The sequence below is a fragment of the Xenopus laevis genome, chromosome 4S (assembly GCF_017654675.1).
Source record: "Xenopus laevis strain J_2021 chromosome 4S, Xenopus_laevis_v10.1, whole genome shotgun sequence".
Lineage (NCBI taxonomy): Eukaryota > Metazoa > Chordata > Amphibia > Anura > Pipidae > Xenopus > Xenopus laevis.
Window position 1 is genome coordinate 618,168 of NC_054378.1, and position 27,185 is coordinate 645,352.

Genomic DNA, 27,185 nt, shown 5'->3' on the forward strand with positions numbered 1-27,185 from the left:
ACCAACAACGAGCCATGAGCACACTACTTTCATTCCAATGACTCAAATATCACGTACTGTTTCAATAACTGTGTGAATCTTAAAAGTCATTGGAAGGATCCAAAAAACAAGGACACAGCAGAGAACATTAGTGTGGTTTGAAGATGGAAATTTGCTGACAGTGACACGTTCTTATGTTCTTCATGATACACGAGGCAAAAACTCTTTCAGGTCTCAGAGGATTTCTTTTTAAATCAATACATGTAAAGACAAAACCAAGAAAGCAGCTTAATGCATCTAAGGAGGAGCAATGTGAGCAAATGGTACCCTTTCAAACATTTTGATAGATTCAGAATCAAACCGTATTATTGGTTTTCTTGCATTACAAAACTCCTCCACAAATTAGGTTTCTAGGGCAAATTCACAAAAATTCCTATAAATGATTTTTAAAAAAAAAAAAAAAAAAAAAAAAAAAGGTAAATGGTATCTTAAAACATATTTTCAGAAGCTGGGTTCACAAAACCATGGGTCAACAAGAAATGGTTTCACCGAGCATATTACACCCCTCCCACTGAACTATGCTATACAATGAATGAGTGCAACAAAGCACCACGGTTGGAACCAAAGCATTTCCAATCACATTTCATGTCAATGGATGCTGGTGTGTATGTGCGTGTCTGCTTATATTCTGCTTGGAATAACTCACAGTAAAAACTTGTCTTTGAGTAGTTCACCTTTCTGCTAAATTCACAATTCAGAAGCAAATTAATGTTTGTCATATGAGCAAAGGTGGGGTAAAAAAAAAAAACCTTTAGCACTTTAAAGTCTTCAATGTCACAACCTAAGATACACACTTATGACTATCTTTGCTCATTGGTATTTTTTCTATTATTTGCCAATAAAGAATAAAATTAAAAATGCTTTTTTTTTGTAATGTGAAATAATTACAGAAAACATACATTATAATGTTAATATATTAGTAGTGCACTGCTCCAGCATATGAGTTAAGTATCCCCTAGCGAAGGGATCCCCAACCTTTAGAACCCATGAGCAACATTCAGAAGTAAAAGGAATTGGGGAGCAACACTAGCATGAAAAATGTTCCTGGGTGCCAAATAAGGGCTGTGATTGGCCATTTAGTAGCCCCTATGTGGATTGTCAACCTACATTGAGGTTCTGTTTGGCAGTACACCTGGTTTTTATGAAGCCAAAACTTGCCTCCAAGCCTGGAATTCAAAAATAATCTCCTGCTTTGAGGCCACTGGGAGCAACACCCAAGTGGTTGGAGAGCAACATGTTACTCACGAGCCACTGGTTGGGGATCACTGCCCTAGCGTATTCTCGGACATACAAGTACAGTGAATCTACCATGTGATGGTGATGTGGTATGGAATCCATTCCACAAAGCAAGGTTACATTGGCACTGCACCAGTCCTGTGTCCCCTACCAATCTTCCAGAACTTCACTGTGATAAATCAAAGTTGCACTTGCAAATAAGAATAGGAAAGGGGCACTGCAATGTAGCCAATACACTTGGGTCACAACTATATACAAGTTCTATGCACATTGCAAAAGCTACATTCTCCACTCCCATTACTCTTTGGATCTTTATATTCTATTTTCAGTGCTTTAAAATATCAGAGTACAAAACTTCAGCGTTGGAATAGGAATATTGGAGTTGGAATATTCATTAAAATGAGTAAATTGGTCAAGGGTCTGAAAAATGTTGCAAGGCACTGTATATATCATTTGTGGCTTTCAGGGCTGTGAAACTCCATAAGAAATGGCTGCTAATTCAGTTTTATGGCAGAGGGAAAGAAGACTAAGCTTGAAAGCAAAGAGGAGATGCTACCAATGGAGCGTGTCAGGCTTAGGGTACAACCAACAGGCAATTTGCTCTGGTGACTTAACGATTATCATGGTTTCATTTGAAGACAATTACAGATAGATGGTAAAAATCAATAGTATTCACTGAAGCGATACAGAGAGGATAAGATGAGACAGTAGGATACAGTAGAAAACAAAGAGAAGAGTGGAAGAAAGTGTGGAGAGGGTTAGACGGTAGAGAAGAGAAAGCCTGAAGATGAAGAAAGAGCAAATTATCTGTATGGGGGGGAAGTTATCAGGAGTAAAATAAAGAGAAAATAATGTATGCACAGTGAAACAAAGAAAGCAGTAAAATAGACAAGCAAGACAAAAACTTGGCCAAACTCATAACAAGGCTGAAAATCTAGAAGATGTTAAAGGGCATCTTGCAGCGGCTGTTCCATACTTATTTTTGTACATAAGTGGAGCTGAGGTTTAATCTTTGGGTCTCTTCATTAACATTAAATAATTCAGTGGGTGATGGGGAGGTGGAATCATTAAGGAACCTGGAAGATGCATAAGGGATTGCCGACTATCAGACTAGAGCAATCATAAATTATTCTTATCTCTGAGAAGAGAAGCAATTATTTATGAATTAATAATTAGCCAGTTAAATTCAGTTGTCCATACACAGGGAAAAAGTGCTCATAGATACTTCAACCCAGCATGCAAAATGTTTGTATTAACCTTGTCTATAAAAGCATTATTGTTTGTAATGGCACACAGTCCATTATACATATATATTATACAAAGGATGAGAGCTGCTAAAATGTCTTCACTAAAATTCCCATTATGCTGCTTGTTGTCTACATGTTCTATTTCTATACTTTACTTTTTCCTGAGCTCTGGTGACACATCTCCTTGCTTTCAACTAATGCTGGGACCAAGCTGTTCTACCACCCAAAGCAAACATTGTTTATTGTGAACTCCTGCCCTGCAATTACATACATATGGGGGCATATTTATCAATGGTCGAAGTTCAAAGTTAAAAAAACTTCGAATTCAAAATGACCAACCAAATGGTGGTCGAAGTTTTTTGGGGTCAAAGTAGTGCTACTTCGAATTGTACGATTTGAAGTAGCGCTACTTTGATTCGAAGTTTTTTTTTACTTTGCCTCCATACAGGTTCTAGGAGGGAAAACCACACCGGCTCTAAGTTCTTCTCCTCTTCTTGTTTCTTGGTGTCTTCTTGCGGCTGCGCATGTGCAGTAGAACGAGAAGACAATCGAAAGGCTGCTATTTAATTCTACTGCGCATGCGTCTGCCCCGGGAAATTTGAAAACCAAAGAAGCCGGAAGAGAGATCCTCCGGGGGGCTCGCTAGAAGAACTCTGAGCCGGTGTGGTTTTCTGTTGATAGGCGCAATGGCCTGGGGTATCAGGTAAGTAAAAGCAGTCACTTAGGGGGTTCCTAACTTTTGGCACCCCCAAGTAAATACAGTCTTTCCTTCTCCTTTAATGGGGTTGTTCACTTTCCAAACACTTTTTTCAGTTTAGTTGTTTTCAAATTGTTCACCAGAAATAAAGACTTTTTTCAGTTGCTTCCATTTTTTATTTTTTACTGTTTTTCCAAAATAAAAGTAAATGTGTCTCTTGTCAACCAGGAGCAGATTCTGAACTGTTACAATTGGATGCATTTAGGGGGTTATCAAAATCGGAATTTATCCCATTATTTTCTGAAATATACTCCGACCAAATCCGCACGGCTTATTTCCCGTTATTTATCAATAAATTTTCTCAAAAAAATCAAGTTTGGAATAAAAAAAAATCGTGAAAATCATCAGAAAATCAGGCAGCCTTGGATCAAATATAGACAATTGATGGGAGTAGAAGGTGGTAGATAAATCTTAGAGTAGATGATGGTAGATTCCCACCTACTAATTAAAAAAAAAAAAAAAAAAAAAGATATGGAAAATGTGTAATAGTTTGCCAAGATTGGAATGTGAGGTGTAAAATTGCCCCCCCCCTAATACCCCTTTTTTTTCTTTTTCTCCTTCTTTTTTCTTTTTTTTATATTTTATGTTTGTACTGTTTGGAAAATGTTAAATAAAGAATTATAAAAAAAAAAAATCATCAGAAAATCCAAATTTTTCAGATTTTTGCCAAAAAACACGATATCTTCAGATTTTTGCACCAAACCCAGCGCAGATCAGAATATCTTCAGGACTTCTCCCATTGACTTATATACAACCTGCCAGATTTTCAGATTCTGAATTTTTTCCATCCTCAGGGTATAATAAATTATAAAATTCGAGGTTTTTTTTCCGCTACAAATTTGGATTTTATAGTCCAAAAAACTCTTATTTTTTTTTAGGTTTCGGCATTCTGACTTTGTAAATAACCCCCTAAGTGACTACATGAGTTGCTTTAGAAAGTGAAAAATGAAACTACTGTAGACTTTAGTATAGAAAGTCTTTACTTCTGGTGAACAATCTGAAAACAACTAAACTGGAAAAAGTGTTTGAAGGTGAACAACTCCTTTAAGGCAGTGATGACCAATAAGATCAATCCCTGCCACTACGTAGAAACCCAACTTGCAAATAGAAACTCACCTGAGCCAATAAGAATAAACCAAATTATCTATCTTAAATAATGACAATGGAAAGAACTATCCTGAATTCAGGACATTAGCTTAAAGCATTCTGCCATGATTTTTGAATAGCAGGAAGAACTTTTTCATAATTTTATTTTTATCTGCCAGTTTTAAAACATTTTATTGTTGAGTTTTGACTTGAATCTGTGGCTTGATGTGGCCATCCATAGTTCCAAAACAAGGCTTTTCACCAAAGTGTAGTGAAGTGAACCTCTTATCATTGTCAGTAAGTGATAACAAGGAGGCCACCCAGGATTCAATATACTGCCAAAACCCACAGAGGCCCAAAGGTGAGACTACTGGCTTCCCTAAAAGGGAAAAAGTTATGCTGCAAAGTTACAGTAAGTCGAAAATCAAAAACAACGCTGTGGAGGAATGACAATCATGGGGATTTGAGGTACTATTCTTTTGGTAAGTTGGGCCATTTGGTTTCCTTCCTAGGGGTGGGGGAATGTTCTCAGTCATTGCTGGCAATAGAGAAGTGAGGAATATAATCATTATTATTATGATGTCAGTACTGAGGAAACCTCACCATATACCCAAATATAATAGAGTTCTGTTCAGTTCATTATTGCAGCATTTTAAAATGTTGTACCTCAACGTTTCCCACGTATTCGTATATGTTAACAGGAAGAATTGTGCAGCGCTTGTTCTCCTACCTTAACACCTCTAATACGGAACTCTGCCAAAGCTCTGCTCATTTTTGTGGCTGCAACTTGTTGGTCTTTTGCGTGCGCAATGACCTTGACCAGAAGGGAGTCGTAATGTGGGGAAATGACGGCCCCCTGAAAAGCTGACGCACTGTCCAGTCGGATTCCCATTCCCTCTCCACTCCGGAAAACCTGTAAGTGAAAGAATTGCGTTAGAAGATTAGATACTGAACTGAATTTGATCCCTAACATTCAGATTCAAATTTGAGAAAAACTCTATGAATGGGAACCAAAATGTTTCCGAACTTTAAAGTCACACGTCTGGAACATCCAAGTAGTTCTGGGATTTGTGCAAATCCTAAACTGAATCTTGAATTAATCAATTCCCTGTTAGACCTTCACTGTACCTAAATGACAAGTTGCCCAGTACACTAAGGAGTCAACATTCAGTGTTTATTATTGAAATTATGATAAATTTACATTAAAGGACAAATCAAGTTGTAAAATAGCCAAAAAAACGTATTTACATTGATTAAACATAAACAGAGGTGTGGCCATAGGGAGTAAATTATAAAATACAACATTTTATGTTTTCTAGTCATCATTGTGAGCACTTGTGCAAATAAAGGGACAGACACACAACTGTAATTAAATGGATCCCTTATTAAAGACAATGTAACCTGCTGAAAGTACAGATAGTCTATAAGTATAGAGTTGAGAAAGATTTTTTGTCGTCAGTGGTTGCTCATCTAAGATCTGATCAAAGTGATTGAGCCATTCTAAACTATACAAATATGTCTAAACGGAACTAGATGGCATTTTTAGTCGATAACATACAACAGGGTGCAATGTCTCAGAATGTTTTGGTTAGAAAGACAGTGACTTTAAGGGCCTTATTTATCAAAATCCAGAGTATTTTGATTAAAAAAAAACTAGAATCCACAAATTGGACCTTGAAAACAATCAGCGAAAAGCCCAAATGTGAGATTTTTTCCCAAAAAGCCAGAATTTTTCAGATTTTGTGCTGAAAAGTTTGAAATAGTTGGATTTTGAGGCAATTCCAGCACAGATCACAGAAACTTCTAATTAGGATAGCGAACTCTCGCATTGACATATACAACCTCGGCAGGTCTGAGATGCCGGATTTTCAGATTGGAATTTTTGCAGGCTCTGGGTTTAATAAATCCTGAAAAATTCTAGGTTTTTTTTTCCACTAAAAATTTGGATTTCCTAGTAAAAAAAAAAAAACTTACATTTTTCGAGTTTTTGAAAACTGATAAACTGATAGAGCCCCTAAGAGTTGGGAAATGAGTGAGAATTACTGTGACAAAGCGCAACTTGCTGGTTTTTCTGTAGAATCATTGGCTAAGGAGATCTCGGCAAAAGTGTGCACTGGGGTTCATTTGGAGGGGATGAACTTGATGGACTTTTTATCTAAATAACTATGTAGTAGCTCTGCCAAACACTATTGCTTTTGTTACACCAAGATCAAAGAAGAGCCAAATTTCTTTGCAAGGGGTTGTCGGGGAGGGGTTAGTGAGGGGGTCGGAGAGGTTGCCATCCAATTCGGAGCACCAGCGTCCAAATTCGGCGTGCTGTGTTAAGTTTTCGGCGGCCCACTCCAGGACTGTCCATGGCCCGGCGGTTGGGGACCCCTGATGTAAAACATTGGTGTAAGAGTTGGAGTACGCTCTACTCCTGCTGGAACAAGGTGGTGAATCCTCCTCTCTTGCTCATTTGGACAGTGATCCAGAGTTTGCCCAGAATACTACCCTATAGATTTATAGTTGTTTTCACTGTGCTCTACTTTTCTGCTTGATGTATGTAAATATATCTAATTATTCTATTGTAATTGGCTTTTCCAAATCTCATAACATTTCCTCCATGCTTCATCAGCTCATAACATTAATAACAATGGCATTATTCATGAGTTAATATAGACCGACATCAATTGTTCATTTATTTATACATGCAATTATGTACATCCATCCTCATCCGAGTTTATCCAAAATTTTTACTATTTTTATTTCCTTCTTTCAGTGTTGATACAACGCATACTTTATACATTCAGACTATATTCTACGTCATTTTGCAGAAAAGGAGTGAATCCATACTGAATTTGTTATTTATATGGGTTGTTTTTATACTGCTACGTGTTCTGGGGGATTTAAAAAATAAATAAAAAGTTTCCTCTGTAAACATATGCCACAAAAAACTCCAATAGGACATTTATAGTCGGCCAAATTCTTGTGCCTGGCTGAACCTAATCCGAATTTGCATATAGGAAGTCATGCAACTTTTTGTCTCAAAACAAGGAAGTAAAAACAGGTTTTTCAACTTTTTCCCCCTTCCTGTCCCTAATTTAGATATGCAAATTAGGATTCAGATTTAGATTTGGCCGAATTTTTCATGAAGGATTCAGCTGAATCCCAAGTAGTGGATTTGGTGCATCCCTAATTTATTTGCCGTAAAAATTCATTTTATTGCACTATGACCAAATCGAATTACATTTTTGAGATAAAAAGTCAGTGGCTGTGATGGTATGAATTGTGCATAGATGGGAACATTTTGGGGGTTATTGATCAAGCTCTGAATATCCGAACCTCGAATAATTCGTAGTTTTATGAGCAAAATCTGAACAATCTGAAAACAACTAAACCGGAAAAAAAAAGTGTTTGGAAGGTGAACAACTTCTTTAAGCTTCTCTGAAAACAAAGGTCAAATTCATTATTAGTTGGTTATTAGAAATAGGTTCATTCTTTTGCCTACACTGCAATATAACTATTGTAGAATTCAGAGGTTTTACAAGACAGAATGGAGCTCTAATTGATTTTCATGCATGAATTTATAGAATTAGAAAACTGAAGGGATTAAAATATGACTTTCTATCATCCTTCTAAAGAGAGAGAATCTCATTACAATAATACAGTGGAACAAAGACAAGCAGCGATTAGGAAACATAGAAAAACAAATGTTACCAGTGGAAACAGAATAAAACAACCACCTAACACCAATGTGTAAAATCAGTTAGTTCGTTGTGTTCCAAACAGCAATAGCGAGTACAACTCTAAGGTTTAAAGGAGAAGGAAAGCTACGGAGGCATTTTATTGCCAATAGATTAGCTGCAATAGTGCAAGCTAGAATGCTATATTTATTCTGTAGAATGTTTTACCATACCTGAGTAAAAAGCTCTAGAAACTCTCTGTTTGTTTAGAATAGGAGCTGCAGTATTAATGTGGTGTGACATCACTTCCTGCCTGAGTCTCTCCCTGCTCTGGGCTCAGATTACAGCAGAGAAGGGAGGGGGCGGGGGAAGAGGAACAAACTGAGCATGCTCTTGCCCAGGGCAATGAGGTTTAAGCTGAAGGCAGGAAGTCTGATACAGAAGCCCATGAGTACACAATAGAAGGAAAGAAATGCTGTGTTTCTTTTGACTCAGAGCAACATTACTTTGGGGCTTTAATGGTATATTTAGATGGACCTTTCTGATAAGGCTTACTTAGTTTTAACCTTTCCTTCTCCTTTAACATTCATAATACAACAGAAAGCCCCGATCCAGACCCAACAGACTAGTACAGATAAATCTGGCAGCAGAAAACATTTATACAATGGACTTACTATCAGATGGTACTTGGGCATAGAAAACCCTAGAGCTGATTTATATTGCCAAGGAAACACTGCTCTATTCTATTCTAGAAGTGCACATCAGTTTACAGGTTACACCTACAATACTTACTATAGGTCTCTCTCGGAGAAGAGTGTCAATAAGTACTTTATGTCCACTATGTGACGTTTGGGTGCTGCTGTATATAAAACGTTCTGTCAGATCTAACCCTGTTGTCTACTACTACTACTACTAGACATACATTTGCTACTATTTCTGCTACTATAGCGTGTGACATGGGGTTATTTATCAAAATCCAAGTTTTTCTGATTTTTTAAAATAAAGTCCAACCAAAGTAGAATCCACAGTGACCTTTATTATTAAAAAAAGCACGATTTCATCGGATCGGGGACAAGCTTGATAAAAACGAACAAAAACCCACATCAAATTTTTTTCCTGAAAAAATCGACTTCAAGACGTAAATTTGCTACTACTTCTGGTACTGTAGAGTGTGGCATTTAGGGGGTTATTTATCAAATCCAGATTTTTCCTGATTTTTTTTTAAATAAAGTCCAACAAACTAGAATCCACAATGAGACCTTTTTTATTATTAATAAAAGCACGATTTAATCGGATCAGAGACAAACCTGATAAAATCGAGCGAATCCCAGAATCATATGATTTTTTTGGTTTTTTTTTTCCTGAATCATACGATTTTTTTGGGGCCTTTTTTCCCTGAAAAGCCAGAATTTTTGGTATTTTTGCCAGAAATAGTTGGATTTTCAGGCTAATTCCAGCACAGACCACATAAACTTCCAATTAGGATAGGGACCTTTCTCTCATGGACTTATATACAACAGCGGCAGGTCTTGGTGGATTTTCATATTTAGACTTTTTTCAGCATCGGGCTTTAATAAATCCTGAAAAATTCAAAAAATTTGAGCTTTGCCCCAAAAAGCCAAACCGGACTTTAGTAAATAACCCCCTTAATAGAAAGAAATGCTCTTCAATGAATGGGAGTGTAAGAGCTTGAACGCAGGTCCCTCACTGTCCACATGTCAGTGTTATATAGAAGCTTAGAAGGCAAATATAGAACATCTCTGAGCAGCAAATTGAAAGCAGAAGGGTTAAATCATCAACAAAGTGGCAACATTCCAGAAGTGGATTAATCCAATTATCTCACTGGCATTGTCATATTTCTCAAGCAGAGCCTGTACTTTATTTGCTTTTACGTCTGCTTGCTGAGCTTGTGCTCATACGGAGTGTTTGCCAGATGCTCAGAACTTCATGCAAGTTTAATAACCTTCTACTAAACTGCTGGCTGCCATTACAAACTGTCATTGCAAGGCCCACTATCCTCATGGGCTGCAGACTGGATCACATCCCGGCAGCTGATCCCTAAAGGCTCCCTCACTTTAAAGAGATTTTGCATGACTTATTTCTGAAATGCTTCTTACCCTATTGATCCCAAGGAAGTTGGCAATACCGAGAGGGCATGAGTATTGAGAAGACATTTTCCTGCAACTGCCATCAGACGACAATCAATATGTGATCAATATTATTGTATTTGTCTGCTGCCTTCCCATATGCAACTGTATTTCCAAAGCTTAACTGAAACATTCAGCTAAAACTGCACTCTCCACCATTGCTTCTCATTGCTCTGGCCTTGCTTTGACATTATCACAATATGGTTGGCCAGTTTGTATAGATGTAAAGAGAGTACAGAGATAAAGTACAGCCAACGAATAAAGCTGGGGAGCCAGAGACAAAGCAGATACAGAAGTAAAATAGGACAAGAAGAAGACAATGATTTGGGGATGGAAAAGAAGAAAATGATCTTATACTGGTCAGTGTAAAAATAAAAGTTTCATAAGGTGGCAACAGATAACATTCAGCTAATACAGTTACCTCCATGGGGACATTTTAAGCAGTTTGTTGAGCAGGGATTCAGGCACCTAAAATTGCCTCCAGTTGCAGTTACCTTAAAGTATAAGTAAACCTTTAAAATAAGTCAATGTAAAATTGATGAGGGCGCTATTTCAAGCACTTTTGCAATGTACATTCATTATTTATTTATTTTTTTAATTCCAAGATATTAAAGGGATACTGTCATGGGAAAAAATTTTTTTCAAAATGAATCAGTTAATAGTGCTGCTCCAGCAGAATTCTGCACTGAAATCCATTTCTCAAAAGAGCAAACAGATTTTTTTATATTCAATTTTGAAATCTGACAAGGAGTTAGACATGTTGTCAGTTTCCCAGCTTCCCCTAGTCATGTGACTTGTGCTCTGATAAACTTCAATCACTCTTTACTGCTGTACTGCAAGTTGGAGTGATATCACCCCCTCCCTCCCCCCCCCCCAGCACCCAAACAAAAGAACAATGGGAAGGTAACCAGATAGCAGCTCCCTAACACAAGATAACAGCTGTCTGGTAGATCTAAGAACAACACTCAATAGTAAAAACCAATGTCCCACTGAGACACATTCAGTTACATTGTGAAGGAAAAACAGCCTGCCAGAAAGCATTTCTCTCCTAAAGTACAGGCACAAGTCACATGACTTGGGGCAGCTGGGAAACTGACAAAATGTCTAGCCCCATGTCAGATTTCAAAATTGAATATAAAAAAAATCTGTTTGTTCTTTTGAGAAATGGATTTCAGTGCAGAATTCTGGAGTAGCTCTATTAACTGATGTGTTTTGGAAAAAAAAATATCATGTTTTCTGATGACAGGATCCCTTTAAGGGATACATGTACTGTTAATATGAATGAATTGTGTTACAACAGCGCCACCTGCTGGTCAGTTTCCCACCAGTCTGACCAGCAAGTAGTCAAGGAAGTTGTCAGGAGAAATAAAGAGGCTGCTCTGATGCTTTTAAGGTTAGAAAAGGTTTCTAATTTTATTCCTAAGCAGAAGAACCTCAGCTTTGCCTAGAGTCAATGCATTACACCTAACTGACCTTTAAAATAACAGACTGACACAAAGCTACAAGTAGAGAGACAAAATGCTGAGGGGGAGATAATAAAGAACAACTTGTTGACTTCAGAAAGGGAACAGAAAACAAGCAAACTAACTCATATCTGTTAATCATCAGCTCTAATAATAACATATACTTTTGTGCTCAAAACCCTTTGACAGTGTTCCCAAACAAATACACATAATAAAGACAATTTTAAAAAGGTTGTAAATATTAGAAGAAACAGGTCATGTACAAAATCTAATCTTGCAAAGACAGAAAAACTTGCTAGTTTAGTACTAGCCATCAAGCTTTCCCTTTATACAGATGTCATCTAAAAAACATATAAATATAGGAGTGATCATGGCAAACAAGTGCCCGGGAATAGTAGGAATGGCAGGTGTGAGAATTAGATAATTAAACAATTAAAACATTGTTCAGAATCCTGGCCAAGGGACAACTGGAATGCTAATGAAGATATAAATGAAGATGAAAGTCAGGATCAGACACAGGTCAAACATAGGAATCAATACAGGAATTGCTGGAAATAAACAAGACAGAACCTACATTGGGCAGCAAGAAAATGGACCAGGTGCCTTTAAATATTTGAATTTCGCAGCAAGTAAGAAAATAAAAGGACGCACACTATTGATGCATGCCAGAAATCTGCGTCGCCACTGAAAGATGAGGATGTCCCCGCCGCCCCACTAGACCATTTATTGCTATATCAGCCTTATATTGTGACATTTCTATTCTATGTGTACTGTATATTGTGAGTGGCTCCCTAAGCTCAGTAAGTGACAGCAGCACAGAGCATGTGAATCAGTGAATCAGCAGAAAAGAAGATGGGGAGCTACTGGGGCATCTTTGGAGACACAGATCTTTACTGCTAAAGGGCTGTGGTTGCCTTGGGCTGGTACAGAAGCACAAAACATCATGTACAACATTTCTAACTACTTCTTTAGTTAGGCTTTAGTTCTTTAACTTGTAAAATATGAAGGTTTATTTCCAGTGCTGCATGACAACTTGCTCTCTACAGGCACTTTGCACACTTCACTGGAGCTTCTATGAGCCCTTATATATTTTCATTCAAAAGATTATTCTACTTTCCTAAGGTACCATGGTTACGAAGGTCAGGAAATTCAACATTTAGCCAACAATTCTGGCTGCATGGATTCCCACTGGTAACTGCATTAACTGGTAAGACAAGGGAGATTTTCCAGATATTGAAACCATCAATTCACTTTTCACCTTTAATAAATACCTATAACAATAATAAGAAAGCAGATAATTCATGTTCAATAAACCATATTCTGCCTATTAACACCTTGTAACGTAAAATTCAGAATTATTGGGGTCACCGACACAAACAACCCAAAAGACAAACTAGGACAAGTGTCCTCGTTATTCTTATTTTGAATTGTTCATAAATCTTCCTCTCTATGCCCTCTCCTATTGATATAACATTCCCTATTGTAGTTTGTGGATCTGCTGATAAATAAAGTACACACACACATGTATCTTGGTAATTAAGGCATAATCAGCTTTCCTACATCAGAATGTATGACTTATAATAATAATCCAATTGCAGGAGGCCACACATTGGCTGATCTCATTCACTCTCTGACCAATTAACCTATGGAGCAAATGGATGGAGATCATCTACAAGGAGACATACACAGTATGGCTGCCTTTCTACAGCCCAAGCAATTGTTAGAGCAAGTGAAGAGATTCTGTTGTGAATTAACTGATCCAACTTGTTGCTGGTTTTGTTCTTTTACCTTCAACTATTCGGACAATAAATGACTTTTCCAATGAAAAGGACTTGGTGAAATAAAACAAAAATCATCAATTTAATCCGTTTTTGTTGTTGTTGTACTAAGTGAGCCTGTGAATGCAGTCTGATTTTATTTTCTCTATTTTATTCTGTCATTGCACCCAGGGATTTGTAGGGGCATCTCTGAAAGTGGCCCATTTGGTGACCTCAATCTAGAGAAATGATACAGAGTTTCAAGCGTGGAAATGGAGATACTGCACACAACCTGCTATAAAGGATTTCATTCTCCGTGTTTGACTTTGCCAAAGGATATTGGAGTAAACCCGTTTATGGTTCGTCGCACGTCGGTGTCAATGGAAGATTTTGTTGTGAGATAATTAGGAATAAATCTGCAGAAGGGAAAATACAATACATGGCAATCACTCTATTCACTTTCTATAATGCGGCTTGGTACAAAGGAAATAAGAAGTGTGCTACAAAACTTCACTGACGGGGCTCTAAATGGAACACATTTCTTTATTTTGATAATTGCGAGTGGGCATTTTACAAAAATGAAGGTGCTTATGGGACGAATTAACACAATTAATATTTAAATAAAGGAAAAACATCATTATCTGAAGGCTCAATCATAGAATGTGAAAAAATAGTTTTAATTTAAAAAAAAAAACGTATACAGTGTAATATTAATAGATAGTTCTTTTGTCCTACTTAGAAAATTGTGGTTTTCATAGAAATTCCAGCTTTGAGCTCCTTCAGTCTGTCACGTCATTATCCCAGCTATAAATAATATGTTCTGTTTCGGGTTTCAGGAGCCCCTGGGGAGGTGTTCATGTGCCAGGCCTAGCAGCACTAAATCAAAGTTTTCTATTCCATTTCCACTGGAAACGCATAAAAATGTATGTATTCAGCCTTAAACACTTGGGTTGTTCAACAGGACATCAAGAAGAAGCTCTTCACTAAATTTAAAGAATTTAATTTTTTTTGCCATTTAACCTGGAAATAAGCATTTGACAAAGACTGATAGTTTTGCTTATTTGTCCATTTCATCGAACATGTACAGCAGGGGTCCCCAACCTTTTTTACTCGTGAGCCACATTTAAATGTAAAAAGAGTTGGAGAGCAACACAAGCATGAGAAAGTCCATGGGGATGTCAAATAAGGGCTGTGATTGGCGGTTTGGTAGCCCTTATGTGAACCAGTAGCCTACAGGAGGCTCTGTTTGGCAGTACACCTGGTTTTTATACAACCAAAACTTGCCTCCAAGCCTGGAATTCAAAAATAAGCTCCTGCTTTGAGGCCACTGGGAGCAACATCCAAGGGGTTGGAGAGCAACATGTTGCTCGCGAGCTACTGGTTGGGGACCACTGATGTACAGGATCCTTTATTCGGAAACCGGTTATCCTGAAAGCTCCGAATTACAGGAGGGCCATTTCCCACAGAGTCCATTTTAAGCAAATAATTCAAGTTTTACAAAAGGATTTTCTTTTTACATAATAATAATTACAATATAGTACTTTTTACTCAATCCCAACTATGCTGCATGAATCCATATTTTTTATTTAATTTCCACTGAAAACGCATAAAAAATGTATGCATTCAGCACTTGGGTTGTTCAACAGGACATCAAGAGGAAGCTCTTAACTAAAATTAAAGGAAAACTATACCCCCCAAACAATGTAGGTCTCTATAAAAAGATATTGCATAAAACAGCTCATATGGAAAATCCTGCTTCACGTAAATAAACCATTATCATAATAATATACTTTTCTAGTAGTATGTGCCATTGGGTAATCATAAATAGAAAATTGCCATTTTAAAAAATAAGGGCTGCCCCCTGGGATCGTAGGATTCACTGTTCTCAGAAACATACCAACAAACTATACATGTTAGGTCACATGAGCCAATTAACAGACAGAGTTGTGTCTTTTGCTTCAACACTTCTTCCTGTTACAGTTAGAGCTGCAGTATTTCTGGTCAGGTGATCTCTTCCTGTTACAGTTAGAGCTGCAGTATTTCTGGTCAGATGATCTCTTCTTGTTACAGTTAGAGCTGCAGTATTTCTGGTCAGGTGATCTCTTCCTGTTACAGTTAGAGCTGCAGTATTTCTGGTCAGCTGATCTCTTCCTGTTACAGTTAGAGTTGCAGTATTTCTGGTCAGGTGATCTCTTCCTGTTACAGTTAGAGCTGCAGTATTTCTGGTCAGCTGATCTCTTCCTGTTACAGTTAGAGTTGCAGTATTTCTGGTCAGCTGATCTCTTCCTGTTACAGTTAGAACTGCAGTATTTCTGGTCAGGTGATCTCTTCCTGTTACAGTTAGAGCTGTAGTATTTCTGGTCAGGTGATCTCTGAGACAGCACACAGACCATCACGAAATGGTGGCTCAAGGCAACAGATGTAAAAGGGAAATATTTACTTAAATATATATACCAGTTTTGTAAGATTCTTTAATATGCCACTTAATATGATTATAAACTATCTGTTGCTTAAGTGTTCATTTTGGGAGTATAGTTTTCCTTTAAAGAATTTTCCTTTTACAATTTTTGCCATTTAACCTGGAAATAAGCATTTGACAAAGACTGATAGTTTTGCTTATTTGTCCATTTCATCGAACATGTACAGGATCCTTTATTCGGAAACCTGTTATCCTGAAAGCTCCGAATTACAGGTGGGCCATTTCCCACAGAGTCCATTTTAAGCAAATAATTCAAGTTTTACAAAAGGATTTTCTTTTTACATAATAATAATTACAATACAGTACTTTTTACTCAATCCCAACTATGCTGCATGAATCCATATTTTTTATTCCATTTCCACTGAAAAGGCATAAAAAAATTATGTATTCAGGCTTAAGCACTTGGGTTGTTCAACAGGACATCAAGAAGAAGCTCTTCACTAAATTTAAAGCATTTTCTTTTTACAATTCTTTCCATTAAACCTGGAAATAAGTATACGACAAAGTAATATTTAACGCTCCATTTCATCCAGCTTATTTGTCCATTTTATCAAACAGCTACAGGATCCCTTATTCGGAACCTGTTATCCAGAAATCTCTGAATTACAGGAGGGCCATTTCCCAAGCAAATAATTCAAATTTAACTAATAATACAGTACAGTAAATACAGTACTTTGTGCTCAAGCCCAACTATGCTGCATGAATCCATATTGGTGGCAACATTTTTAATGAACATAGATGGGAAAGTCCCTTAGAATAACATTTTATTCATTTTTACTTTTGAATTGATATCCCATTTAAAAGCAATCAAAGAAAAAAAAATGGACAGTATTCTATAATCTACTGTAAGTGCTGGGAATGCATTTGTTCACATCAGTTCTACAGTCCCGATTAAAGAACAATTATACATTTTCTCATGACTATACTTGAAGATGACAATCATATAAAAGTCAGACACATCTAAAAAGGTGATATTCTTTTGAAGTTGGAAAATAAATTTATTAGGGATTTTACTACGGCAGAAATAGAAGATTCGTAGACACTTAAGGATTGTCTTAGTGATGTGGATTGTATTAATATTGAAGATTGTTTTATCAGCCTCTCAATGTCATCTTTGAATTCTTTTATCTTAAGGCTCTTTTAAATGTGGCACAATAAGAGATTGTAGAGGGAGCGCAGTATCTTAATTAGATCACAGGCAATTTATCTAAGGGAGCAGTGCAGCTGCAAGACAAGCCATTTAATCAGGAAGATGAGGAGGCCAGGGGAAAATATACCAACATCTACTATATGACCCACTTTGGAAATAAGCTCCATGGTTATTAAAGCTGATTATTCCCCTAACTGACATATATTTGAAACTTTGTTTTATATATTGATGTACAACATTTTCAAAGCTTGGATCATGTATGCAGCATAGTGATGAGCAATATAACGGCTCTGCATTAGTAGACTAGCGTGAAAGATACCCCCAAAGTGACAATGGTTACAAATGAATACGTTTCTTACAGGGATATTCCTACTGAATTGAAATTGGGTTCTTTTATTTTGTAGCGATGGACAAATAAATGGCTTTAAAATAAAGTCTGGTTTTCTATGGCACCCTACTGGAACAGGCAGTCATTTAATGTGTATTAATCAGTATTGTTACAACTCTGCTCTGTTCCTCAGCAGTCTCGTTCTGAATTTCCAATGAATTTCTGCCACTGATTATAACACTTCAAATATTCTCTTCCTCTAATTCTCAGGTCTTGATATTTCTCCCAATTACAGTGTTCTCTTGTAACAACACTCTCATAATCTTATGCCCTACTTTCCTCTGATTAGCAAATGGTAGTCTTGCTCACATCATATTGGCAGATTCACAGACTGCATTTCATGTGTGTCTAATATGTATTGATTGCCAATGCCATTCTACGTCTGTATCGTATTTATCATGATTATGCAGCTCTATAAAGAGAAGCTAAAAGGACTTAAGTAATATAATTACCTTACGATCATTTGATATGACATTTTAGGTCTTCCTAGCTTGTTTATTATCATCAGTAACTGCTGGAGTGTGTTAAAATCCATCCATATTATGCAGTTCAAATAAAAAGTCAATAGTTTCTAGTGATATCTTTCAGTCAAACTTCCAGTTGTTTTAGCAGCTCCACATTCAAGGCATGACTATACAAGGTTTTGTTACTGCATATACTCGAGTATAACCCGAGTTTTTCAGCACCCAAAATGTGCAGAAAAAGTCTACCTCGGCTTATACTCAAGTCAGTACTGGGTGCTCGCGAGCGCACGGGGGTTTCGCGTCTAAGGGACCCGATGCTAGGACCAGGTGGCAACAGGAGGGGGTGCTCGCAAAGCGATAGGTGAAAGATGGAGGATTTCCTATGGAGAGTGGCTTGCTCTTGAGGGCAGGGATTGCTGCGTATGTGCGCTGTGGAGCTGGATGCTCTTGGCGGCTGCATGGCTGGCTCCTCCATAGTGTGGAAGAATGAGGGAGATTTGAAACGCGTGCTGCAGTGTTCTCCCTCTTCCTCCTCCGCACTAAATGTTGTAAGTGCATGGAACAGGCAGCCCTGGGGAAAGTGAGCCCAGCTTGGGAAGCCAGCGCGTATGCGCTCTCACCTGCACAGGGACTAGGTTTACCCGATGCTGCTTGTGCTTTGGCGCTAGGTGACATTTTGTGACTTGGCGTCGCCAATAGTGAAACAGAGGCCCTAAAGCAAAAGCCTTGTCCATAGCTCTCATCTAGGCTTATACTCGAGTCAATACGTTTTCCCAGTTTTCGTAGGTAAAATTAGGTACCTCGGCTTATACTCGGGTCGGCTTATACTCTAGTATATACGGGTATTTATCCGGATTTGGGTTTTTTTGCGGGTCGGATATAGCCTGACCCACAAATTCTAATGAAAATCTCCTGTGTTTAAGGCAACTGTAAGAAACCTTTACCGCCTATTGAAGCACAAGAAGTTTTTTTCAGATAAAAAATAGTAAAGTCTCAATTGAGGGGATAAAACTCACCAGATGTCTGTTCAAGCAATTTCTGATTTTATCAACCTACACGTCTTTAAAAAAAAAAAAATGTTTCAAATCTATGTTTTATAGATTCAATTTATTTTCGAATAAAAGTCAGTAAATGCTATGTTATTCTGCAAATGGAATGTGTGTGTTTAATTTAAGGAAGGCTATTGCACAAAGCAAAAACAAAAAGCATTAATGGAAAGGTGCATTTTGAGCAAGACTGTAGCAGTTCTAAAGAAAATCTATGCAATGTCATCTATAGACAGCGTCTTGCCTTGTCTGTATGAAAGAATGGTAACTCAATGGTGGATACAAGGTGATTGCTCTTGGCACCTACAGTGGCAGCACCAAAGCTCAGAGATAACATACCAAGAGAAAAGTCTGTATATTAAAGGACATTACACACACAAAAGGCTAAAAGAATATCCAGGTACGCTTGTGGACAGTACAATACTGTATTAATATCACTAATTCCCAATGCAACTATTTACTATTTAAACCTTAAACATAATCAGTTGGCCAACAAATATTACTATACATACATAAGGCTTGGTATAAATTGATGTACAATATAATCATCTTCATTGTAACCAAAATATCCTCGTTAAATTAAAACTCAGAAGTGCCGAGTTCTAGTTTGCACCTGGGCAGTAACCCATAGCAACCAAATCTTTGCTTTTATATTGTTCAACCTGCGGCTGGCTGAAAAATAATAATTACTCACTGGTTGCTATAGGTTACTGCCTGGACGCAAGTTTGCCCAATAGCATCCAATAAATAAAGCCCAGAAAGACCAATCCCCAATTTTGTGATACGGTATTTTCTATGTTTTAATTCAGCTCACATAATACATTGAGACTAGTCATATCAAGGCAACAGCAATATAAGCTAATCTATGAAGTCTAACCAGCAGACTCTCTTTCAGTATACAGGTATGGAACCTGTTATCCAGAATGCTCTGGAGTTTTCCAGATAACGAATCTTTCTGTAATTTGGATCTTCACACCTTAAGTCTACTAGAAAATCATATAAACATTACATAAACCCAATAGGCTGGTTCTGCTTCAAATAAGGATTAATTATATCTTAGTTGGGATCAAGTACAAGCTACTGTTTTATTATTACACAGAAAACTGAAATCATTTTAAACATTTGGATTATTTGATTATAATAGAGTGTATAGGAGACGGCCTTTCCGTACTTTCTGGATAACGGGTTTCCGGATAATGAATACAGCCTATATAAGATATAAGGCCCCTCACACCCCACTAGATTCCTATTTTAATCACTAAGGACTATGGTACATGGAATGTTTTGTTGCCTATGTTCAGTCTCTTACAGAATTTTGGCACTTTTCCATTGGTGTCTGTTTCACCAGATGGCAGTAGACATGTAATAAAAGGGGCAACATTTGCAACTTATCAGCTGCATAGCAACCAATCAGCATTTCCTCGTCACCTGCTTATAACAAACAGCATATTGGTTGCTATAAATTGTCTGCCTTTTAGCACATAGGGTGAATGAATCCTGTAAAATGCGGGAATATGCAATTTAAATTAACTTGCCCATTTCTGGTAGCTAAATATGCCCATGGTACTGCCAATTAAAAAAAGGTGGCAGTTTGATCCTGCAGGGAAAATGCTTCAGAGGCCAACTTTAAATTATATATTTAGTTTTGTTCTTTGAAAAAAACAAAGCAAGCAAATTTTCCTACATTAATCCTCCTAAAGTTAGACCCTAACGTGCAGCTCATTAGACACAAACATTCAATAATTACCTACTTCCTATTTACAACAAAATAAGAGGTTTCTTAAATAATTGGTAAACCACCATATTGTCTGCTGCAGAGGTTCCTATACAAAACAACCTAATAGAACACAGTGAGGCTCATTTATCAACACTTGGCAAATTTGCTCATGGGCAGTTACCTATAGAAACCAATCAGTGATGAGCTTTTTAATACCAGCTGCAAGTAGAACAATGAATGCAGCAATCTGATTGGTTGCCATGGGTTACTGCCCAGTGTTGATAAATGACCTCCAACGTGTAAGTATATTTATACCGATAACTATTGCACATACAACAACCATCCACTTACTGTTGTAGCCACCAGTGCTCCTGTAGGACTACGCATGCAGCCTTTGTGTAATCTCTTTTTATTGGTATTTTTTACTCATTCGGAAGAAATGTAATCTTGTAAGTGTCGTATGGTAAGATACAGACAGATTGGAGTTGAAGAAACAAATAATTTATAATTTGAAGTACATGAGTGTTCATGAGGCAAATGTTATGTTTATTGTGCAATAATCACACGGTGTATTCTATTTTGCCTGTATAGGAGTTTCTGCTCTTCCTGATATGATAAAAAGGATTTAATGAATACAAAAATAAATATTAGACTTACACCAACCGATATCATGGTATGGGTACTTGGTATAATATAATTTGTCTTCAGATTCAGGGTCTGTTTATCAGCAGCCTCCAGAGCTATGAAGAACCACATCACCTTTCCATTGTGTCATTATTATATTATGGCTCCAATGCATTTCTATAGCTCTGCGGCTCACTGTTTTGGGATCACACTTCATTTGGAGTTAGGCAGCTCATGCATGGAGGCAGGGACTATGCCAGCAGCATATTAATCACCCAGGCCTGGAAGGAGTGAAAGTCAGACGTGCTCATTTTCTCCTGGTTAATATGTGTTCTGTCAGGGGATTTATGGCACTCGCTATAAGAAAATCCTGAACAAACATAATTAACATTTAAGCTTCCACAAAAGAGGGCAAGAAAATAGGTTTTTTGCGGAGGAAAAAGATATGATACAAAGGTCGTGTCTGATTTAATACTTTGTAAATCCATATCCACTATGAGATATAGATATATAGATAGATATATATCTTTTATAAAAAAAAAAAAAAAATGTAAATGTTTAATATATCATCTCTATGCAATGATATTGGATTCCGAGTGTGATCCGAGTGCCATATACGGATGCACCGAATCCAGGATTCGGCCTATCTTTCTGCCCGGCCAAACGCTAATTTGCATATGCAAATTAGGGTCCGGGAGGTAAATCGTGTGACTTTTTGTCACAAAACAAGGAAGTAAATTTCCTCCCTTCCCTCCCCTAATTTGCATATGCTAATTAGGGGTCGGATTCGGTTCAGCCGAATCTTTCACAAAGGATTCGGGGGTTCGGCCGAATCCAAAATAGTGGATTCGGTGCATCCCTAGAGCCATACCATTCAACTGGCACAGCTACTTAAAAGGAAAACTAAAGCTTAAAAAAAAAAAAAAAAAAGGATATGGCTAGAAATTCGGTATCTTGTATATAGGACTTCCTGATATTATGTAATGATCCACAACATTTAAAGCTTTCCAGAATACTTTCTAATCTTGTCAGGTTATCTTTGGAGTGTCAGTGACACTGCACATGCTCAGTGTGCTCTGCGCTGCTGTTGCTAAGCTTATGGGGCAGAAAAGATCAATCCATTAGCAAAAAGTAAGGCAACATAGCTCACACAATTTGATGTTACAGTGCTTATAAATATTAGGGATGCACTGAATCCAGGATTCGGCCTTTTTCAGCAGGATTTGGATTCAGCCGAATCCTTCTGCCCGGCCAAACCAAATTCATATCCTAATTTGCATATGCATATGGCGGGAGGGAAATCAGGTGACTTTTTGTCACAAATCAGGTAAGTAAAAAATGTTTCCCCTTCCCCCTGTAATTTGCATATGCAAATTAGGATTTGGTTCGGTATTCAGCGTTCGGCCGATTCCAAACTAGTGGATTCGGTGCATCCCTAATAAATATAAGTTCTTAAGAATAGACAGGTTTCTACGTTACCATGCAATGACTGTGCGAAATAAATACTGATCATTTTGTATCATGAATGTTATTTTTTTTACATTTAGGGGCCTATTTATTATTATACTGTGGTTTATCAGGGGACAGAGAGAGAGAGAGTCCCTAAGATAAAGCAGTAGCTGAAATCCTGTGCGTAACTCAGCAGAAAAGAACATGGATCTACTGGGGGAATCTGTGGAGAAACAGATCCAGCTGAAAAGGTATGTGGTTGCTTTGGGTTGCTACAGAAGACAAAAATAAAAGGTGTAGTATTTCTAGCCTTATTCGTTGTTGAGCTTTAGTTCTTCTTTAAAGCGACCAAAAGGACCTACACACCTTTGTGTTTTTAGAAATATTAATTGTATTAAGTCAGGGGTGTCCAAACTGCGGCCCGGGATGCATATGAATGCGGCCCAGTTTAGTTCCCGAGGAAACGTCATGTCACAAAGGATATAGGAGATGGGGGGGACTCTGCCCATTGCCCAGTTAGTAATAATAATATAATAATAAGTCTATTTAATATCCAGATGTCCCATATTCCAGTGGATAGCTCCATCTGGTTATCCAACTGGCATTGTAGTTCTTTTCTGTGCATTTCCTTTACTTTTACAAATCAAATGGGTTTGTTTTGTGGCCCCAGACAAATTTTTCTTTTTCCAATGTGGCCCTGCGAGCCAAAAGTTTGGACACCCCTGTATTAAGTCAAAGGACTGCTGTACCACAATCAATGGCAATAGCTTAGTGCAGAAGTCCCCAACCTTTTTAACTGTGAACAACTTTCAAATGTAAAAAGAGTTGGGGAACAACATCAGCTTGAAAAAGTCCCTGGGGCTGAAAAACAAGGGCTTTGATTGGGTATTTGATGTCCCCTATGTGGACTGGCAGTCTAGGAGTCTCTGGCAGTAGTTCCCTCCAAGCCTGGAAGTCAAAAATTAGCAACAGCTTTGAGGCCATTGAGAGCAACTTCCAAGGGGTTGGAGAGCAACATGTTACTTACAAGCCACTGGTTGGGGATCACTGGTTTTAGTGTATCTTAAGTTGAAGATCTCTGCTTTCTCTTGCTTTGGTTTTCCCTTTCTTGTCAGCACTAGAGGAACAGAACCTTGTTAAGACATGTGCTTTTCCCCTCTGTTAACATCAGATTTCTTACCGACATCTTTGCTGACAACATTGGCATTTGAATTTCAGCATTTGTGTTGTTGAGAAGGAAAGGATCGTGGCGGATCAGATTCAGTGCTGGTTAAAAAAAGTGAATAGTAGCTACTTACAGTATAACCGATCTGAGCCTAAAATCCATGATAAAGCTGAACAAGTAGTTGTTGATAAACATTAGTTCAACAAGCAATGGCAGCAATGATAAAGTATCCTGGAAACACCTAAATAACAGAGCGTTAAGTGCATTTATAAAGTACTGGCTAGTATCATTTTGACTGCTAGTTCACAAAAATCATTTTCAAACAGACTAAGCTAACGATGACAATTAAAGAGGTCATTTATGAAGACAAGCTGGCCAAGCTGACATTATAGAGGAGGTGATTAATGTGGATCTGTGTATATTTAGATCTTCTACCTTTAGCTCTTCTCTGATTCAAACTTTCATGAAATAAAACCAGATTTGATTAATCATGCAGAACTGGTTATATTCTGTTAACTACTATGTTAGGTCTATTAGTACGGATGGGATCCTATATATCCTATTACATGATGTCTGTATGAAACCATGTAACTTTAAATGACAGCATTCTCCATTTTACATCTGTATAATGGCCGGTATTTCCATTTTTGCTGCTGTATGCTAACTATGTATATTATATCTTGTAAAACACAATAAAAATTATTGAAATAAAAAAGATTTGATAGCTGAGCTGTAGTGAGGAAAAGACTATGTTAAATTTTAATAGGCTTTGGAAAAACTCTCTCCTGATTTGTACACAAAAAAACGACATATTTTAGCACAACTGACAATTGATGTTCCTAAGGCAAAAATGCCCAATCACTTTTACAGAGGAAAAATAGATGACATAAATATTTGCAAACTCCTTATCTTTTCAGAGAGAGAATTACCGGATTACAAACAAAAATAAATCCCTTTCAAGAAATTGAGAAAAGATATTAAGATGCCCCATACCGAGGTTCTGATTTATGATGAAAAACAATTCTAGCTTTGGTGAAAAAGGTTGATTGCAGGTTTCCGTAGCTATAATCCACAGAAATTGTTCTTGCTACAGCCTCTGGGTCCAGTCCTCGTGGTGAAATACACTTTATGTAATTGTTCTCTTACATTACATAAGGATCCCACATGCACAATCATGAAACCGCTGCCCAAGCAGCCTGAGGAGAAGTCTTATTGCCAGTGGTATTCTATTATTGTCTAGCAAGGACAATGATTGTGCAGTTATACTTCTCATGTGCTTTAGATACAAGAGCAACTCTCCTGCTTTGTTTTTCTTTCTCTAATAGGCATTGGGCGTCCTGTAAGCACTCTACAATTGGCAACCACATTCTCTTACCGATTGAATGTGTGCTTCAAATTTCCTCTGTTTTGGACTATTACTTCTCATCTTTATCCTGACATTCTACTGTATATAGGTTGGCAGTAAGTTTAAATTGTTAACTTTGCAACAAGACTTGAGAGTGCTGGACTTCGTTTGTATATATCTCTACATATATATATATATATATACACATATATATATATATATATATATATATATATACACACACACATATATATATATATATATATATATATATATATATATATATATATATATATATATATATATATATATATATATATATATATATATATATATATATATATATATATATATATATATATATAGTTATAAAGAGAGATAGAGATACTCAAAGATGCCCTTATGAGTGGGTCTCCAGCTACTTAGCTTCCTTAAAGCGTATAATGTATGTAAAGTTTGGCGATACCTTTTATTGGCTGTCTGAATAAGTAAAAATCACAAGTTTTTGGAGCACCAAGGCCTCTTCGTCAAGCAAAATACAAATGAAGCCTGAAAAGGCAAAGCATATATACTGTTAGATCACTGAAAAAGGGTTTATGGCCAATAAATTAGAAGGTACAGATAATAAAAGTAATTAGGGTAGGTTGTAAATAGTCCAGGGGTCTGGATTCAGTCAGGTCACATAATGTGACCTAGACCAAGACAGAATAGGGTTAACAAGACAGTGCACAATTAGGAATTGGACAAGAAAAAAAAAAAAGTGAAGATACAAGGTAAGGGTCCATTGGGTGGGATAATGTATGGATCCAGAACTTATCCACAAGTCCATACCAGACTAGAACAAATAATACTACAAATAGAATTGTGTGTTCAGTGAGCCAATAAAAAGGTATCACCAAACTTTTCATTTTCTGCATTTTTTTCAATGGCTAAAACGGTACAACGTGGTAAAAGGTCATAGTTCGAGTTCTATCATTTACTTACAGTCTTGTCCTGGAGTAAAGCGAAGGTTCTACTCATGGTCGGATTCCCTTGGTGTATATACATGACAGTATTGTGCAAATGTGTGGACAGGCTTATCCTGATATGGATAATAGAACAAAGCTTATAATGGAAACCTCTTGTGACCAAGACACAAAAAAACAGCAGCCCTGGTCAGTATTCCTAAAGCAGAACTGCTAGAACCGTTATTTAACCACTTGTTTTAACTTGAGCAAGTCATAAAATTGTCTGCAGACAAGGGGAGCTAGCTGGCTGCATTTTTATGTTATTATTAACATCAATGGCCTTCAAATCTAAACTTTACATGCCTTTGCCTCAGATGCCTTCAATGTTTCCAGTCCTGCTTGACAAACGGTTTTAGGTTTCCCCTGTTTTATGCAATTAAAGGCTAAAAAGTGAAGGACATTGGAGGATTTTTCTAGCAGAACCATTTGCCCAGTTCAGTCACACTGAGCACGTGCATGTGAGTTTAATTGAGAAGAGAAGATGGAATATATAAATCTAGGAGGCAGCGCATATTCTCTAGGGATCCAAACACGTCTGGCCGCAGTAAATAAAAAAAACTCAGCATCAGCTCAATCCGAGGGGTTTTTCATCCACAAGTACAGAAATGGTAGAGGCTGCAGATGTTCTAAACTCCTTTCAGTAATTAACGCGAAGGAAATAGGTGTAAAAAAAACAAAACTGCCAAAAAAAAACCTGGTTTCACAGCTTTAATGAAAGCCTTGATAGTCTGCTACTTAGGGTTGCCACCTGTCTGGTTTTGACCCAGATAGCCCGGTATTTTGAAGGGTTGCCCAGATCAAAACTGCCTGTCTGGTTTCTCACCATCATTACCACCCGCAGGGACATCGCCAATTTGCTAGCGAACAGGACCACCACTATTGTTCATTGGTACTCTATCGCCAGGCGTCTATTCGCTCTGGCTAACTATCTTTACTCCTCAAATTCACTAAAGT

At 37.4% G+C, this 27,185-nt stretch overlaps 1 protein-coding gene across 3 annotated transcripts in view; it reads right to left on the reverse strand.

The window, feature by feature from the left end:
- LOC108715122 (pyruvate carboxylase, mitochondrial) overlaps positions 1–27,185 on the reverse strand; it is a 132,270-nt gene that overhangs the window by 28,675 nt on the left and 76,410 nt on the right. For all 3 annotated transcript variants that reach the window (XM_018259958.2, XM_018259960.2, XM_018259959.2), the window contains exon 11: positions 5,096–5,278. In XM_018259958.2, the coding sequence (XP_018115447.1) occupies positions 5,096–5,278 (183 nt within the window). The remainder of the gene's footprint in view (positions 1–5,095; positions 5,279–27,185) is intronic.